This window comes from Hyperolius riggenbachi, chromosome 3 (assembly GCF_040937935.1).
Source record: "Hyperolius riggenbachi isolate aHypRig1 chromosome 3, aHypRig1.pri, whole genome shotgun sequence".
Lineage (NCBI taxonomy): Eukaryota > Metazoa > Chordata > Amphibia > Anura > Hyperoliidae > Hyperolius > Hyperolius riggenbachi.
The window spans coordinates 379,231,976-379,250,968 of NC_090648.1; the positions used below are offsets into that span (position 1 = coordinate 379,231,976).

Below are 18,993 nucleotides of genomic sequence, written 5' to 3' on the forward strand. Positions count from 1 at the left end.
AGCATCCCCTCTGTTATATTCAGGTCCCTTGGGCAGCAGCTCCTTATTTCCATATGTTACTCTTTATTTGCAACCTCTATATTCCACTTGCAACCTCTTCTTCTATATATAGCAAACCCTCTTCCATGTCAAGCCAAACTTTGGCCAGCTGCCACCCAAGGCCTGGGCTTTTGTGGCCTTTACAGAAATCCGGCCCTGTATGCAGGCCCATACACTGCACGTTTTTTTTTTTTTTTTTTTAATTTGGCATTTGATTCAGTAAACAGATCATATTAAATAGCAATTGATTAAACATTAGGGTTCCAAACGATAAGGAAAGGTGGTTATTTGTAAGGTACGTACACAGGCTGTCGCCCACATTAGGTTCTGTACAGTCGGGATTTCTCATTGAAGCATCAAGGGGGTTAGGGAGCTGCCATAAACATGCTAGATTTTCTTGTACATAGGACCCTGACCGGCTGCCTCAGCTGAAAAGTGCTTAGCTTGAGTACAAGGCTTTGAATGCAGAAAAGCAGTGGGGTGTGGTTTGTACCATGTCGATCAATTTTCAAATAAGTTTCTACTGAGATGGAGTTCTGCAGTTATTCCTTAGTCATGCCCAAGTAAAGCATTTACTTCAAATTGCCGGATGAAAGACAAAAATGCATATAAAGTATGCAGTATGCATATGAAAGAGGCAGGGTCGGACTGGGACACTATGGGCTCACCAGGGAAGTTTAAGCCTGGGGCCCACTTGTCCCCCTCCCCCCCCCCCCCCCCCCCCCCCCGATTTGGGGTTTTCCCGACTCCCCGGCAGTCCAGTACGAGCCTGGAAAGAGAAGGTATTGCCCTACCTGGACAGCTCTCATCTGAATTGGTGGACTGTGGGTTTATAACTGCTGTGAATAGCATTTGTCCCACTCTTGGTCGGGGACCAGGCATAGACAGTTCAGAGACTTTGGAGGAGGAGCCAGGAGTTGGCGCAGGAGTTCCGATGTGCAGACCGGTTGTGTCCGTCGCAGAATCCTTCCGACAGGAAGTAGACGTACCACAGCATGGGTGCATACACTCATGGAGGAAGAGTGGCAACCCTGTGTGCATCAGCTGCTGTAACTTGTGTACCGAGAACAGCAATCACATGCTTACATAAGCAGTGTGCTGGTGGTTTCGTAGATGAAGGAAGGGCAGGTCAGGTGTTCAGCTTAAACTTTTTATCGACGAAATCTGGCACTTACATTTATGCCTGGCTTTGTGTATATTACGGCATATTACCTGTGTTGTCTGTCACCTCTATTATCATTGACGGTAACCTTATTTATTGTCCAGCGCGACGTAATATGTTGACGCTATATAAATCCAATAAATGTTAATAATAAAGTATGGTAACTAGCTTTAGGTGAGGAGTACTAAACATAATGTTTGATATTTTTGGATATCATAAATCTGGGAATTTCTTCTTGTGACCTGCTCCAAAATGAGCCCTGATAGGGTTGGATCATCTTCATTAAAATACTGATGCTTTTTAAAGCAATGCTCACTATTTTTAATATTCACAGTGTTTTGCTGCTGCTTGTGAAAAGTGATTATTTATATATATATATATATATATATATATATATATATATATATATATATATATATATATATATATATATATATATATATATATTCATTGTATTTATAAAGCGCCAACATATTACGCAGCGCTGAGATAGATATAGATATATATATATATATTAGTGTGCACATGATTCATATAGAAATGTTCTCTCTCTTCCTAGCTGACTTTGAGTTGCAGAAATAGATATTTTATCTAAGTGTTGTCTTCTCTATACAAGTCTTTATTCCTCATTACCTAAATGTAAAAAAATCCCCAGTTTGCTTATATTCAGGTGATTAAACAGAGAAAATTGTGAGGGGAGGGAGTTTAGGGCACTACCACACTGACCATAGCTGAGTTTTGCTGAAATCATTCTAATGCTGGGAATACACGGCTTGATTCTGAGCTGATAAGATGGTTAGTTAGATCATTTCCGACCTGTCCGATCACCGTTCGATCGTTTTGCCACTCGATTTCTCATTGAAGTGAATTGAAAAAAGATAAGAGAATCGATCGGGCGCAGAATCCAGCGCCAGAATCGACCAGTGTATTCCCAGCATAAGGGCTCAAACCCACTAATAGCGGTTTTTGCCAGTGTTTTGGAAAAGCTCTGTCATTCACTTGAATGGTGATTTTGCTGTGATTCTTATTCAATTGAATGGGAGAGCTTTTAAGGCTGATAACACTTTCAAAACGGAATTTATATATAATAATTTTTTTTTTCCTCAAATATGTTTTATTTAGATTTTGCAGTAAGGAGGGAGCAGAAATCTGGGGGAAAAAAAGGGGACCTAAAATTGAAATAGTTCACACTGAAACTGTGCAGCGAGGTGTGTCATTCTGGATGTACGTGGCCTGATAAGGAAATGTCACAGTTTAGAAAAAGTCACGAAGTAGGAATGTTGCCTACAGCAGCTGCGTTAAGACTATTGTTATAGTTATTAGACTATTGTTCCTCGTTATTAGCCTATTGTATGCTAGCATATTGTAATGTGCTATTATTCTTGCAGGAGAAAGCAGGAACGCTACTACCATCGTTGCTTCTCCCCAAGGGAGCAGGCACCACAGGTCTCTAGAAGATGCAGGTAGAAAAATGATGTCCCACTACACCAAGGGTGGGTGTAAAACGTTTTCTTTCTTTATTGATACATCAGTAGACACACAAAAGGCTGACGTGTATCGGAGCTCTGAAAGGCTCCTTAATCATAGCCAGCATGTACAAATTCAGCACAGGTTTAAATAATCAGGTGCCCGCCCACACTGAGCATGGCTATCCCTCTTAAAGTGACATGTTCATTGTTACAATTAAAATGGCAGAACCAATATACTTTAAAGGGAAGGTTCAGGGAGGGTGGTTAAAAATAAAAATCAATTTCCACTTACCTGGGTGCTTCCTCCAGCCCGTGGCAGGCAGGAGGTGCCCTCGCCGCCGCTCCGCAGGCTCCCGGTGGCCGACCCGACCTGGCCAGGCTGGCTACCAGGTCGGGCTCTTCTGCGCTCCAAGGCCCGGCACTTCTGCGTCCCACGCCGGCGCGCTGACGTCAAAACTACTGCGCCTGCGCAGTACAGCCCGGCGGACGTCCGATGACGTCAGCGCGCCGGCGTGGGACGCAGAAGTGCCGGGCCTTGGAGCGCAGAAGAGCCCGACCTGGCAGCCGGCCTGGCCAGGTCGGGTCGGCCACCGGAGACCACCGGGAGCCTGCGGAGCGGCGGTGAGGGCATCTCCTGCCTGCCACGGGCTGGAGGAAGCCCCAGGTAAGTGGAAATTGATTTTTATTTTTTAACCACCCTCCCTGAACCTTCCCTTTAAGGAATTATTGAATTCTGTTTTTTTCCTCTGGAGTTTTTTCAGAAAAAGAGAGGGATTATCTTATGGTGAAGACACCAGTGTTCCCCATTTTCCACCACCTCCCGAAGGTACACAAGCCTGATGTTCCCCCTAGGGGCCGTCCCATTGTTGCGGGTATCGGCTCCTTGGGGGAACGTTTGGGCCAATGGGTGGATAGTTGTCTCCAGCCCTTGGTCCAACGGCTACCAGGATACTTACGTGACACCACTCACTTATTAAAAAGCCTGGATTCTTTGGAGTGGTCTAATCAGTACACATGGGTCACAATGGATGTGACTGCACTTTATTCCTCTATCCCCCATGGTCTTGCCCTCAGAGCACTGGAGTTTCATATCCAAAGATACGGCTCTTTTCCTGTGGCTACTAGGGACCTCCTCATGTCGGCGGTAGATCATCTGTTGACTCACAATTATTTTATGTTTGATGGGGTGTTCTATCTCCAGAGATGGAGAGCTTCTATGGGAGCCAAATTCTCCACATCCCTGGCATATTTTGTTTATGGGATGGTGGGAGGAGCTCCACATCTTTGGAGCGGAGAACCCCTTTTCTGAGTATATTTTTTGGTATGGGAGATATATAGATGATCTGCTGCTGATATGGGGGGGTCCCCCGGACGTCCTGCCCGATTTTCTGACATATTGTAACACTAACAACTTTAATTTGCTTTTCACTATGTGTTATGATTCCACTCAGATTGACTATCTTGATCTTACTCTGTGTGGGTCTCAGACATCGGGCAGGATTGTCACGAAGACCTACAAAAAGGCATGTTCCGGCAATTCACTTTTGCTTGCAACAAGTTGCCATCCGAGCCATACGCTGAGGGCAATCCCTTATGGTGAGATGTTGAGATGTTGAGAATAGCTCGCAATTGTTCTGATCCTAGTGCATTGGGGCAGGAGCTGGATGTGGTGGAGGAGAGGCTTCGGGAGCGGGGATACAGTGACCAGTTAATTAGTAGAGCTATACAGCAGATATTGCACAAGAAACGCCAGGATCTGTTGTGCACGGGAACCAGAGACAGGACTGAGCAAAGAAGGAGTCTTACTTTTTCTACTCCTTATAGTCTAGAATACAATAAAATTGTTAACATTGTGAAGAAGTATTTGCCAGTCCTGCACTCGGATCCCAAGCTCCGCAGGATACTGGGTGAGGGATGTGCTTTTTCTGCGTGGCGTGCCCCCACTTTGGGGACCCGTCCCTCTCCAAGCCTCTTTTCTAGCTCTCCTAGGCCGCTTCCTACTTGGTTGAGCTGCAAGGGTTCGTATAGATGCGGGTACAGCACCTGCAGGTACTGTCGCGTCCACAACCAGACACGAGATATTTTTTCGATCTCTAAGGGTGAGAGATTTGAAATGAAACAATACATTAACTGTAATTCTAGTAATGTTGTTTATCTCATCACCTGTGATGCTTGTGGACTTCAGTATGTGGGGTGCACTACCCGCCCCCTGAGGCAACGGATCTCAGAGCATTATAATGGACCAGGCAGATGCATTAGGAACGAAGCTTTTGTTACTCAAGTCTCTAGTGTATCCAAACATTTTCTGAGGGAACATCGTGGGGGATATGGCTAGTTTTACATTCCAGGGTGTAGAGGGTTACACGTTCACCCAGAGGAGGCGACTTATATAGATGTTTATTAAAACGGGAGGCCCTATGGATATGGAAACTGGGCACACGTATCCCAGCGGGTCTAAATTCTAAAATAGATGTTAGCTTAACATATGATATAAGAACATAACCCCTCTGGATTTTTCGTTGCCGGTTTCCTTTTTTTCCCCTCTCCCCCCTCCTCCCCCCCCCCCTCCTCCTCCTCCCTCCCTTTTACTATCCTATTTTTGTATATCACATCGTTTGATAAACTTGTGTCTGTTGTCAGGCTGTCTATTTATCTTGATGTGGAACAATTTATCATTGGTTTTAACTTTTTGATCTTTGTATGTTGGTTCTGCCATTTTAATTGTAACAATGTACATGTCACTTTAAGAGGGATAGCCATGCTCAGTGTGGGTGGGCACCTGATTATTTAAACCTGTGCTGAATTTGTACATGCTGGCTATGATTAATGAGCCTTTCAGAGCTCCGATACGCGTTAGCCTTTTGTGTGTCTACTGATGTATCAATAAAGAAAGAAAAAGTTTTACACCCACCCTTGGTGTAGCGGGACATCATTTTTCTACGTGCTATTATTCTATTGTTGTACATTATCACCCAGCCCAATCTACACGATACGATTCTTTGTACGATTCGATTACGATTCTATTTACTATTCGATTAAATCCAACATGTCCGATAGGGATTCGATTCAATTCGATTTGCCATTGCAAAACAAGGGCAAATTGAATTGAATCTAAGTTTGCCAGCAAGCGTGCACGCTTGTGACAGATGAAAGATCAATAGAAGAGCCACCGGCCGGGACTCTTACTGTCAGTGAACGGTGCAGGACTGTAAGCTTTAAGCACACATCATCTACCCCTGCGGGCTACGTGAGTGATATAAATGTTTACACTATCTCTGCAACGCATGAATCACTAAACTATACGTGATGCTGTAGGACGCTCAACTGGCTTGATAATTGCCAAACTATACAATAAGCTTGAACTGCATTATTGTCCCATTAAGTTTGGACTGACGGCATATAAAGATCAACAAGAGAAACAGCGCTGTTATATTAGAAAGCACCACTGAGGTGCAATTATCTGTTATTCAAAAGGAGCCATTGGGCTCAGGATTAAAGATACCAACAAAGGGTAACTCCGTATCACTAAGAAAGTGTTACTTCGGGCTCTGTGCAATGATATGAACTTTGTGCTTAAAAGGTTGTTTTTTAGATTTTGAGCAGTGTGCAATTATATACTGGAATACGAAGTTTACTCAGCAAGCCTTCTATTAGTCATCAGTTGCGGTGTGCGCCGGACTGTTTTGCTACAAGGGGGTAGTACTGAGAAAGTTAACCAGTGTCTGCTTGCATTTTATACGTGTAATTTTATGTGATTTTACAGGTATTCTAATGATCGCTGGATTTATATCTATGGAATAAACAATATATTGTTTTAGGCGCATGAGTAATTTTTAATTTTATCTCTGGTACTTCCTCGGTGGGGGTGTGAGTAACCCCATTATACTTATTGCAACCAGTACAATTAAAGTCTGTGTAGAGTGGGAGCAAAACCACTGATCACTTCAATGAATTGAATCTAATCAAATCCCAATCGAATCCCAATCGGACATGTCGGATTTAATTGAATCGTAAATAGAATCGAATCATACAAAGAATCGTTTAGTGTAGATGGGGCTAGGTTAGCAGAGATCATGAAAGGAAGGAAGATCACTGAGACCAAACAAAGGATTGGTTTTCTATATGGCTAGCTTTGGAGGCATCAAGTATACCCTTCCACAGGGTGTGTGTGGCAGTTTATCCTATGTAGATTATGATAAATCATTCAAAATCATTATAAATCTTGGTCTGACTGCATACCCCCCAGGGACCTAACATTTAGAGAATCCACAACAGGAAAGACCCTGGTTACTAATCTTCAAGTTGCAATTTATAATACGAACTCCATCGTCCCCACACCTTCCTGAACTTCTTAGAGCACTTGCGCTTCTCATATACTGTATGCATTTTCAACTGTCGGCTCTCTGTGGGCATAAACTATACCATCCCGTTTGAGAGGGGAAGCGGGTTGATTCCATTTCAAAATAACCATTTTTTGAGAATAAGCTGCCAAAGACCTATAAGCAATCATTTTAGGGGTTGTAAGAACATCCCTATCCAGATAACCCAGCAGTAATGCATGTGGTGTAAAGAGAACATTCATCTCAAAAATCCTTTGCAGCTCGGAGTGAAATAGAGATCAGTACCGTTGAATGGTCGAATAGTGCCAAACCACATGCATGAAATCCGCACCCGGGTTTGAGCATCTATTGCACAGTCCATTAGCTTTATTGTCAATTTTTTGTAATCTGGCTGGGCAGAGATCGCTCCTGTGTAGGAACTTAAGTGAGATTAGCTTGTCTCGCTGCCACTCTACAGGCTAGTGACGCGTTTGTACAGCCTTGGCCATGAACTGTCATCTAAGGGTTTGAGTCCCGATTTCTGCTGGGCAACAGCCCTCGTATGTGTTCGAAGCTTTAGATTGACAGCACTAAATACAGTGTAATTTGCAAATTCAGACTACAGAGCTGGTGGATTCTCCCTGTGGGTTCGTCATTGTCACAGGCTCACAGCTAAGGAAAGTAGAGAAGGTAGGCTGCAAAGGAAGCTAAGGAGGTAGAGAAGATCACACATTGACACTGGGGCTCATTTCCACTAGGGCTGAATCTGTAGCGTTTCCTCCACATGGGAGTCGTGCAGGGAAACGCTGCTTATTCCTTATATGGCTTGTCCGAATCACACTGCGGTCCACCAGTCCTTATCAAGACCAATACAATGCAAAGTGGAACCCTTAACCAGAATCCAAATCCTCATTGTTCTTGGCAACTGCTGTAGTTTTGGTTTAGTTTTGTTTACACCTGTGTTGATAATCTTTTCTTGTCCTCACGAGCAAAAAAAGATTAATAATTCAGTTTACAATCAATGGAGAAAGGTACTTGGGGTTACATTTAATAATGCATCGCAAAAAAACCCTTTTTTTTTTTCTTAATGCTTAATTTTAGTGTTACCATGCTGTCACTGGTGTCTGATTTGTAAAACCAGATTCTGCCATATTTATTTGCTTTTAAACAGTTTCTGTTGCCTGGCAGTCCTGCTGATCTATTTGGCTGAAGTAGCATCTAAATCAAGAAACAAGCATGCAGCTTATCTTGTCAGATTTGACAATGTCAGAAACACCTGATCTGCGACATGCTTGTTCAGGGTCTATGGCTAAAAGTATTAGAGGCTGAGGATCAGCAGGATAGCCAGGCAACTGGTATTGCTCAAAAGGAAATAAATACGGCATACTCCATATACCTCTTGCTTCAGGTTCCCTTTAAGGTTAAGTGTCAAGAATGGAATTTTTATTCAGGCTACGTTCACAGTGGGACGTTATTGTCCTTTGTTAATAAAGTCTTATAACGCTGGTTACCGTTCTGCAATGTTAACTGTATGCGACGTTCACAGTGTGTCATTAGCGTCGTGTTGTAAATGTTGCATTATCGTAACGCATTCCTGCAGTGCGTTACCGCTAAACACAGACGGTAACAGATATGGGAAAGCATACTTTTTGTACACTTTGTATCTAGTGTATGTTACGGTAAGGCAGCATTAATGTGCGTTACCACTTTTTTTTGCGTTGCATTGTAAAGCTGCCTTGCAACTTTAACGTCGTATTACGACGCAACGTCGAGAAAGTAGGTTAGGCATCAGGAAGCAGACGTTTTAGATTAGTCCTCCTGTACACATAGGCAGTGTATGAGGGAGGGTACCTGCCTAGACATCAGGCAAGTCGATTTACCATAATTACTGGGACTTGCTTTGGTCTCAGAGTTCTGGCAGGGAGTGATGAGCATAAAGTGGCACATTTTCAGGGGCTGAAATAGAACACCAGTGGAGCTAATCCGATTCAGGAGCTGTCAATTAACCAAATAATTAGCAGTTTCATTAATTTATCAGATGCTGGATAATTCATTGGCAGCTTCGAAATCTGATTAGTTGCGTGAAAATTCTGCTTCCCAGGGAACTAGACTTTGCCATTTGGTTTAATGTTATGCTTATCGCTACTACCGGGCTTCATAGTATGCGGCTTCACCTCTATGAGAAACTCTTATACTTACCATAATATCTTTTGTGGATTTCAGGTAACCGGAGCCCTGCGATGTGACGCTGATTCTCTCCTGACTTCTCCCCATGATCTGGCCGCCATGTTTGTCTCTGCACCCTGCCTCCCCCGAGCTTTGCTCTTCTCCACCCTGCTTTGGATCAGTGCTGCTTTCCCCAGCTCCGAGGAATGTAAACCCAATTCGCTGCCGGATATGAAGATTGATATCCGCTTAGCCGTGGCAAAGGGAGTGCGGTTTACAGATCCCATCAATGCTGCCAATGAGGAAGAGTGTGTGACTGCATGCTGCATGGAGCAGAGTAGCGCAGGTTAGTACATGCATTGAGCATGACCGACCTGTGTGCAGACAGGGTTGATATTTGATCCTTTTAAATAATACCAGTTGCCTGACAGCTGTGCTGATCTGTTTGGATGCAGTAGTGTTTGAGTAACATCAGAAACAAGCTTGTGGCTAAGCTAGTCAGATCTGATAATAATGCCAGAAACACCTGATTTGCATATGCTTGTTTAGGGCTCAGCCACACTAGAAGCGCTTTTCTGAGCGTTTCTGATTGATTTGCAGACGCGATTGTGCGATTGCGGCTTTTTGTACCACGATCTTAATGACATTTAATGGAAGCGATTTTTAAAAAGTGCTCAGAAAGCGCTAATCAATCACAAAGTTCTCAGAAAAGCGCTTATAGTGTGGCTGAGCCCTCAGGGTCTATTTTTAAAAGTATTAGAGGCAGAGGATCAGCAGGATAGACAGGTGACTGGTATTGTTCAAAAGGAAATAAATATGGCAGCCTCCATATCCCTCTCTTGTTACAGTTGTCCTTTAATGCTTTAAAGGGAAGGTCCAAGCAAAATAAAAAAATGAGTTTAACTTACCTGGGGCTTCAACCAGCCCCATGCAGCCATCCTGTGCCCTCGTAGTCACTCACTGCTGCTCCAGTTCCCCCGCTGGCAGCATGCCGACCTAGGAGGTCGGCGGGCCGCATTGCGTACATTTTTACGCATTCCAGTTCGTGCAGGAACATTAACACATACATTTTTACGCATTGATCCTTGTAACGCGTAAAAATGTATGTGTTAATGTTCCTACACTAACTGGAATGCGTAAAAATGTACGCAAGGCGGCCCGCCGACCTCCGAGGTCGGCATGCTGCCAGTGGGGTACTGGAGCAGCAGTGAGTGACTACAAGGGCACAGGATGGCTGCATGGGGCTGGTAGAAGCCCCAGGTAAGTGAAACTCATTTTTTTATTTTGCTTGGACCTTCCCTTTAATAATCACAGGCGAATGTACTGTATGTCCACATTATTTAACCGTATACAGAGGTGACATTCAAACTTTTTGTGTCTTTTTGGTCAGCTTTTGTAGCTGTAGTCCTGTTATGGGATGGCCAATAAGATGCAAATAGTTCAGAGTTGCAGGATTATGGAAATACATTTTGTATGCAAATTTATGCAGCTTGAGAAAGGGCCAATTGAGTCCTGCTGGGGTGGGATTTGATCGGTAAGTTGGCAAATCATCTCTGAACTATTTGCATCTCATTGACCATCCATCCCCATTCCTAGTCCTGATGTGCATTTTGATTACAACATGTGACCTTAAAGAAAACCTGAACTGAAAATAATTAAAAGTCAAAATAAGCATACACAAGTCATACTTACCTTCCATGTTGTCTACTCCTCCGTGTCTTTCTCCTCTCCTGCATCCTGTTTGTTCACTGTGATCAAGGGAATTTACCGTCCTCCATTTTGAAAATGGCCATTACCCATAACAGCTTTCTGGTCAGCACACAGTTAAACTGTAACATTGCTCACTTGAGCCATAGGGAAACGTGGACATTACCTGGTACATCATTTTTTTACTCTGAGCTGTAACTGACAGCAACTGATATTTTACTGACAGCAACTGATATATTTCAGATCTGACAAAATATTGTCAGAACTGGAAGGGATTATTGTCAGAAGAAAATGGTGAGTTTCTGAGAGGAACTGATGGCAAGGTAACTATGCAATATTCATTTCAAGTTACCTCATGTGTTTATTTTAAATATTTTTACTCAGTACAGGTTCTCTTTAAAGAGGAACTGTAGTCAAAATAACATAATGAAAAAAATTGCTTATTTATTACAATTTTCATTTATAGATTATATAGTGAATGTTTGCCCATTGTAAAAATCTTCTCTCCCTGATTTACATTCTGAAATCTATCACAAGTGGTGACATCTTTAGTGCTGCCAGGCAATGTGTAAGGAATTTTTGCACAGAGGGAGATACTGCTTGCTTGGCAGTTGAAAAAAGCTGTTATTTCCCACAATGTATCGAGGTTCACAGACGGCAAACTGCCTTGACCTTGGTCATGAAATCACACTGTGCCAGGGGTTTCTCCACAATATCAGCTATGCAGGCCTATTAATGAAGAGGTAAAGATTTCTTGTTAAAAAATGGGGATGAGCTGATGATTGGAATGCAGTTTAATCCTTGGTTCCTCTTGAAGTGCCACCAAGCCTAAAGCTAGATCAAACTTGCCTGAGGTGGCAGATAACCACGCCTCTGCCCTGGATCCAGCGTGTGTACGTCAGCCACCTACCCCCTCAACCACTCTATCAGCAATCCATCCTGGCGGATCACTTAAGCCGCGAGTATTGTTCATCCCACTTATCCCGCCTGCCACATGACCATCCTCCTCAGTCCAGCGCTGGGACCCTCTGAACATATTCAACAACTGCTTGTTGAATATGTTGTTGCAGCCATGCTCCCGTCCATGTACGGGCGTGATGGCACTATGCAGGAACAAGTACGTCCTGAGCCTGTACAGTAGCAAGGAGCTGCAAAGAAGAGAGTCCTGTTGAGCATCGGTGGATTAGAAACAGAGAATGCTTTCCTCTACTAAGGTAAGTAATTTTACTTTTTCTTTTTTCACAGGTTTACCGTACTTTTAAAGGACAATTGATGTATTTTCCGCTCAAGAAATGTGAATTATCCGATTTGATTTTCCATGTTTCCAGGTGGTCGGGACTGCAACCTTGCTGTATTTGACACCAGAACAAGCAGTAAGTCAGAAAACTGCTACATGTTCCTGTGCCCAGAGCCAGAAGCCTGTCCGATGGTCCCTATCCAGGGGGTTCTGAGCTACAGCCTCTGGACAGGTCAGTAGAAGTGCAGCACTTCTGTACACCTGCATTTAAATTCTGAAAAAAAAGTTTACTGCAGTGAGTTCTGGGAAAGCTTATAAAGGTAGGCATATGGTGCTGGCTGCTCAATCTGCAGGGAGAATATTTTTTTCCCAATAAAACATCAATTCATGAGGACTTCATTTTAATACATTTTCTATTAGATTCTAATCTATTACAGATGTTGAGTAGTGGATGTTTGCCTTATGGCCAATCCAAAGTGGCGCTGTTCTCTACTGCCAGTCAATGTTATTTCTGAATTTGTGCTTATGTTTTGCATCATAGTTATTCTAGTTATTCTGGAGAAGCTCCAAGAATCGGATATTATTACTTTGTATTTATATAGCGCTGACATGCTCAAGCTCTTTAGAAGGTATATATTCATGTCCATAGCCTAATGTCCATATCCTCGGCTAAGGTTAATTATGGGGTAATGTATTTTTGGATGTGGAGGAAACCCATGACAAAATGGATAGAATATACAAGCTCCACACAGATATTGTCCTGGATATCTAATTTGGATGATCAAGCTACAAATTTTACTGACCACTATTGCGAAAAATTGTAAACTTTAAAGAGGAACCTTCGCAAAAATCTTAAAATTTAAAACACGTACATTTCTTCCAGAGTAATATGAGCCACAAATTACTTTTCTATGTTGCTGTCACTTACAGTAGGTTTTTGGTTAGTCCATCTCTTCATGGGGGATTCTCAGCATGGCCTTTATCCTTTATAAAGACATTCCCTGAAAAAGATTTATACAAAGATGCTGGCCAGCCTCCTTGCTCGCTGCACACATTTTTTGGCAGTTGGGTGAAGCAACTGCCATTCACTAAGTGCATTTTAAAAATAAAGAAAAACCTGAGAAGCGCCCCCCCCCCCCCCCCCCCCCCCCCCTATAAAGATGAGCTAGTCCAAAATCTGTTGGTAATGTGAGATTTCTACTACTTACTGTAAGTGACAGCAACATATGAGAAAAGTAATGTAGGCTCATTTTACTCTGGAAGAAACGTACTTCTTATTTGTGTATGTTTACGTGTATTTTAAATTTTAAGATTTTCGCGACAGAGTAAATACATGTGCAGAAAGACTTATGAGAAATAGATTCCTCCCAGATTAAAATGCACTATAAATTATCTTTTTCTGATGTTGCTTTTGCTTACAGCAGGTAGTAAACCTCTAATATGCAGGAGCCCCCTCTTGCTGTATAGAAAATCATTGCAAGGAATTGAAAGAAAGTTGTGCCTGAAATTTGAAAAAAAAACTTTCTGTGCAGATTTGTGAACCAATAACACACGTAGTAATTTGGGAAAGTCTTTTACACTAAGCCAGATACTGTTACCATGGTTACCAGAAGGTGTACTAGAAAGTTGTTGGAGCTGCAGACTAAAATCGCAGAGAGTGAATAAGCAGGTAGCTGTAGGTGGCTTATCGGGAGACCTCAGTCTATGACTTTGGTTTGAAACTTTTTATGCACAGTTAAAGTTAAACTAATATCCTATAAAATGAATATGAAAGCTCTGCCTGAATGTGGGCCTGGACAATAGATAGCGTTATTACTGCTGTGTTATTGTTGTCCTGTATATTCTGTTCTCTTTTTGGGGGGTGTTATGACAGTATTTGCCCAGTTTATCTTTTTCTTCCTTTAGAAAATCCCAGCATGGAAAAAAATGGCCCTGACCTGGATGACGGTCATTTGAAGACCTCAAAATCCAAGAGTAGTGGGAAGGTACAGAGCAAAAAGCCTGCTCCTGCCATTCACTCAGCATTTGCTTTTGAGTCTGATTCTGAAGAGGAGCCTATTTCTAATCAAAAGGGCTCAGATAAACCTTCACCTGTTCATCCACAGAGTAAGACAGATGAGGTCAAACATCTGGATTTGGAGGGTGGAGAAGACCACCCCAGAATGGGGCAAAGCTCTTCAGGTAAGAAGCCAGATCCTAACATTCACTCATCATACCCTGCAGAATCACTGGAGGAGCCAAGTCACCATGACCTGGTTGAACAGAGCTCACAGCCCAAATTTCAATCACAAAGCAGGACTACTGAGACTAAACTACCTACTAATCAGGATGATGACATGCCAGACCATATCACTTCCCAGCTGCTTAATCTGGCTGAGAATATTGAAAAACAGCTAGGGAAGATTGCAACCAAACCTGAGCAAGGTAGAGGTTCTGATGAATCCTCAATGGGCATTTCTGACTTGCCTATGAGTCCTGAGTCAGGTGGGGTTCCATCGATGAAGATTCAACCCAAGGACTCCAAGAAACTTCCACTGGACACTAAAAAGTCAAAGCCTAGCAAGGTCGTTGAGGACAACTCTGAGAGCCTTGAGATTGATTACCAAACACTGGATCACCAGACAAAAACTACATCAGATAGAACCACCTACAAAGTCACCACCACTGTACCAAAACCTTTCCCACACACAAAACCCAGTTTTGCCACATTCAAGGGCAGTAAAGTGCCCATTAAAGTGCCAAGTTCTGAGACAAAGAACACAAAGATTGCCTCCAGTCACCATAGTGCCAATGCTTCTAACACAGCCACTGTTGTGAAAAATGTGCAGACTGGTAACCACACCACCACTGAGCAGACCCCCACCTCCAAGACTACCCATCAAACCAAGTTTGTCCGACCAGAGACTCGCCATGATTTTGCTCTGACTTTGCCCTCAAAAGGTACAAACTCTACCCTAAAAATTGAGGCCCATCCCTTTTCCAGTAAGGACATGAAGAGTTCTGACCAGTCTGTCCCTAAACCTGATTGTCTGGAACAGAAGGACACCTCTGCTACTGCTGTGGTCCTTAAAGAAGTCCCCCAGAATCTTGACGCCCGGGGAACCCCTCAAAATTACAGTGATAAAAGTGGTTTGGTGGCTGCCCTGATTTTTGGAGTGGTGTTTTTGGTGGTGGTCATTGGCTTGGTCACCCGCAAGGTGTCTGAAGCCCGACGTCGGCACCAGTACACCAAACTGGACTATCTGATCAATGGAATGTATGTTGACACTTGAACCATGACGAGCAGTGGTTGTATTTTTATGCTGCTTAATAAATAAATGGATTGCTGCTCCCAGTTAATAGATAATGTGACCTGATGAGGACCTGGGAGTCCTCTGCACTTTTAACTGGCTTAGTGGTGCACTTTTCTTATTGACTAATAAGGTTAGCATAACTGAAAATGACTGTCAGAGCTTGTGAAACAAATATATTAGAACCAATCAATGCATGTTTATACTACTTTCAAGTAAATAGATAACCTTGGGGGGGAAAAAACCCAAACCCTTGTATCCTTTGGAAAAAAAAGCAAAAATGTATTCGTAGACAACTAAAGTACGTGGTGAGTGACATGACCTAGTTCTGACAATACAAAGTATCTCAATTTATGATTCACAGTCCTCCCCCCCTCCCCCCACGCATACCCTCCTGCTTTGACTGTATTGCCAATTAAGTACATAAACAATTATGTTTATGGGTAACTGGTTAAAGCGGACCCAAACCAAAAAAATTTTTAATTCAAAATATTTAGTTGCACCACTCTGACACATACAAAGATAAATAAACACTCATTCAAGCCTATGATCATTTCAGTGCATGCTTTTCACCCTTCTCTTTTAATAACTAGGGTTATACTGGGGGCAGCCATTAGCAATTCCTCCATTGTCGGACACTATCTACTCCACCAGTTTGCCGGAAAAATCCCGGCAATTTGAAAGGAAGGGAGGGGTTCCTCCAATAAATGTAAAATATTTTATATTTGTCATCATGCAACTGAAAAAAGGCTGCTATTTATTATTCTAATTTAGAAAATAGATTTTATTTCTGAAATCTTGTATTTTTAATTTGGGTCCACTTTAACTTCTGTACAACTACGCGATGTTGTTTACCATGCATGTATGCCAGTGAAGGTGTTAGTGTCTCTTTTGCAGCATTTTCCTGCTGTCATTATGTGCCATATGTGTATTCATCCGTGTTTGTGCTGTGTTTATGCTGAATACACACGGTTCGTTCCCGCATCGAATGCGCCGCTCGATTCCCGACGAATCGATTATTCCCGAACATTTCCGAGCGCATTTCGATGATTTTTAGGTCGATTGCCATGTAAAGTATGGCAAATCGACCTAACGATCCATCGAAACGCGAATCGGACATGTCGGAAATGAATCGACGGGAATCGAGCGCCGCATCGACGGGAATCAAGTGCTGGAACGAACCGTGCGTATCCAGCATTAGAGTTCACTGATAAGGTCCCATCCACATTATTTTGTTTACTAATATTTTTTTTGTGTTTTACATGTATATTCTGTTTGCTTTTGTTTATCTGTTTACTTGACAGTAGTATGGTTATACATTGATTGATTCTAATTTATTTGCATCAGTAACATTCATTTTTTTGTCTGCTCTGCTAATGCATTGACAGTGGAAGTCCATGATGATTATTAGGACCAGTTTACAATCTGTGATGTTATGATGATACATCTAATTAGGAGATGTCAGTGGTGGTTGCCATATTGTGTACAACTTATCATTTCACTGGGAAGCAATTTGAGCCATTTCTTAACAAATGTAGTTCATTCTAGTCTCACCAAACAGCAGACTCTCCTGTTAATAACAGGTACACTATTTACAAAATATATCCAGGAAAATGATTATTAGATTTGTAGTTATAGATGCATTCTTCTCAGTTTGTCAATTTTAACATCCAACTCATTTTATCCTTAAATTGAACCAGACGAAGCACCCTCATGTATTTTACCATATGTATCAGTGGGAACATTAGAGAAAACAATTACCCTGCTCTCTGTTTCATTCTTCACTGCTCAGCCTGCTTTTTATCAGCCCTGATAAAATCCCCAACTGAGCATTCAGCCTGGTTTTGCTCAGGAATCATTATAGCTGAGTCTGTCTTCTCTGATGTCTTCCCAAGCCTGCCCCTTCTGGCTCTGCTATAATGACTCGGCCAGAAGGGGCAGCCATTGAGCTTCACAGCAAGGACATGAAAGTAAAGCTTCCACTGATAAAATCTCCAACTGAGCATTTAGTCTGGCTATTCCTGAGCAAAGCCAGACTAAATGCTCAGTTGGAGATTTTATCAGGGCTGATAACAAGCAGGCTGAGCAGTGAAGAATGAAACAGAGAGCAGGGTAGGCGTTTTCTCTAATGTTCCCACTGATATATATGGTAAAATACATGAGGGTGCTTCGCCTCTGGTTCACTTTAAGAACCTTTTTAATTGTTGTCTGTGTTCCTCTTTGTGGAGGCTTTACTTTCATGTCCTTGCTGTGAAGCTCAATGGCTTTACAAAGAATCTTGGTTGTCTTGGGGACAGGAAATAAGGAAATAAGCAACAACAATGTAATAAGGTCCCAAGTCTTCTCAATTTGCATATTTTACTTGTTTGTTTTTGTCCTATTGGGGAACGGGGGTGCGGGGCATTACCCACTTCCTGCCAGGTGGGGGACACTGCAGTAAAAACCTAAAGAAAGCTTTAATGACCCTTCCCTTTCTTACACACACACCTACTTACACACACACACACACACACACACACACACACACCTAATTACACACCACACACACACACACACACACACACACACACACCTACTTACACATACACGCACACACACCTACTTACACATACATGCACACCCACACCTACACATACACACCTACCTACACACACACACCTCTCTCTACCTACACCTCTTGCTCTATGTGGATATACAGTAGATGGCCATATGCTGTAATGTGATGTTATAAGTCTGATTTAAAATTAAAATTTAAAACATTGCACCTGTGTGTGAAGACAAGGAACTATTCACCATCGCATGCTGATGAGTTTTGACATTCCACTTTTCAATTTTGTGCCATCCAGCCACTTACTGTACAGTAAGTACTCAAAATACCCGGACATAACACTGCTGTACAGAAGGCATTTGGGGTGCACTTGTAATACATTTGCAATAAAAGCAGGAGACGTTCTGACCCGCCTCATTCTGTCCAGAGCCAAGAAGAAAGCCTTCTATTTTCTTAACTTTACATACCTATGAATGTTTAAAAAAGGAAATGCTGAGAATGTGGTTATTTGGATGTTGTAGATTATCCAAGGATTGTATTTTTCTTGCCTCAAATGACAAATCTATTTTAATAAAAGATATTGTACCTGTTTTATGAATTAGATTGCAGTGTATTGTAGGAAAAGTCAGGGTATATTGGGGCATTTTGCAGAAGTTACAAATGTTTATGTTGTTGTTGCAGTGTACATGGAATCACGGATTATGGTGGGAGATCTTCTATTTGTTTCAGTTTAATAAAAATTCAGATAGAACACTTTTTTAAACAACTCTGTCTTCTTGAATAGGAACTCCAACCAAGTATATAGGCTAATATAGGTGAAGTTGAATGAAGATGTTGTGCCTCTGCTTTTTTTTTTCCGTCTCTTGTGTTTTCTTACAGAAATTGCTGATAAAATCTGCACAGCTGTACTTCCTGTGTGAGTTATTGTAATTCAAATATTTAATTTGTCACCTGATGGCCAACAGAACAACTGAGATAAGAATTGGGTACTGTCGGCTGGGTTAGCTGTCACCACTAGGGATCATGGGAAATTCAGTCTTGTGTCTAACAGCCAGT

General features: G+C 42.3%; 1 protein-coding gene across 9 annotated transcripts in view; it reads left to right on the forward strand.

Annotated features, from left to right (window-relative positions):
* Positions 1 to 18,703, forward strand: part of MANSC1 (MANSC domain containing 1) — a 69,663-nt gene extending 50,960 nt beyond the window's left edge. For all 9 annotated transcript variants that reach the window (XM_068277315.1, XM_068277319.1, XM_068277313.1 and 6 more), the window contains 3 exons: positions 9,213 to 9,501; positions 12,191 to 12,331; positions 14,005 to 18,703. In XM_068277315.1, coding sequence (XP_068133416.1) covers positions 9,276 to 9,501; positions 12,191 to 12,331; positions 14,005 to 15,371 — 1,734 coding nt within the window. In that variant the 5' untranslated portion in view covers positions 9,213 to 9,275 and the 3' untranslated portion in view covers positions 15,372 to 18,703. The remainder of the gene's footprint in view (positions 1 to 9,212; positions 9,502 to 12,190; positions 12,332 to 14,004) is intronic.
* The last annotated feature ends 290 nt before the right edge of the window (positions 18,704 to 18,993 follow it).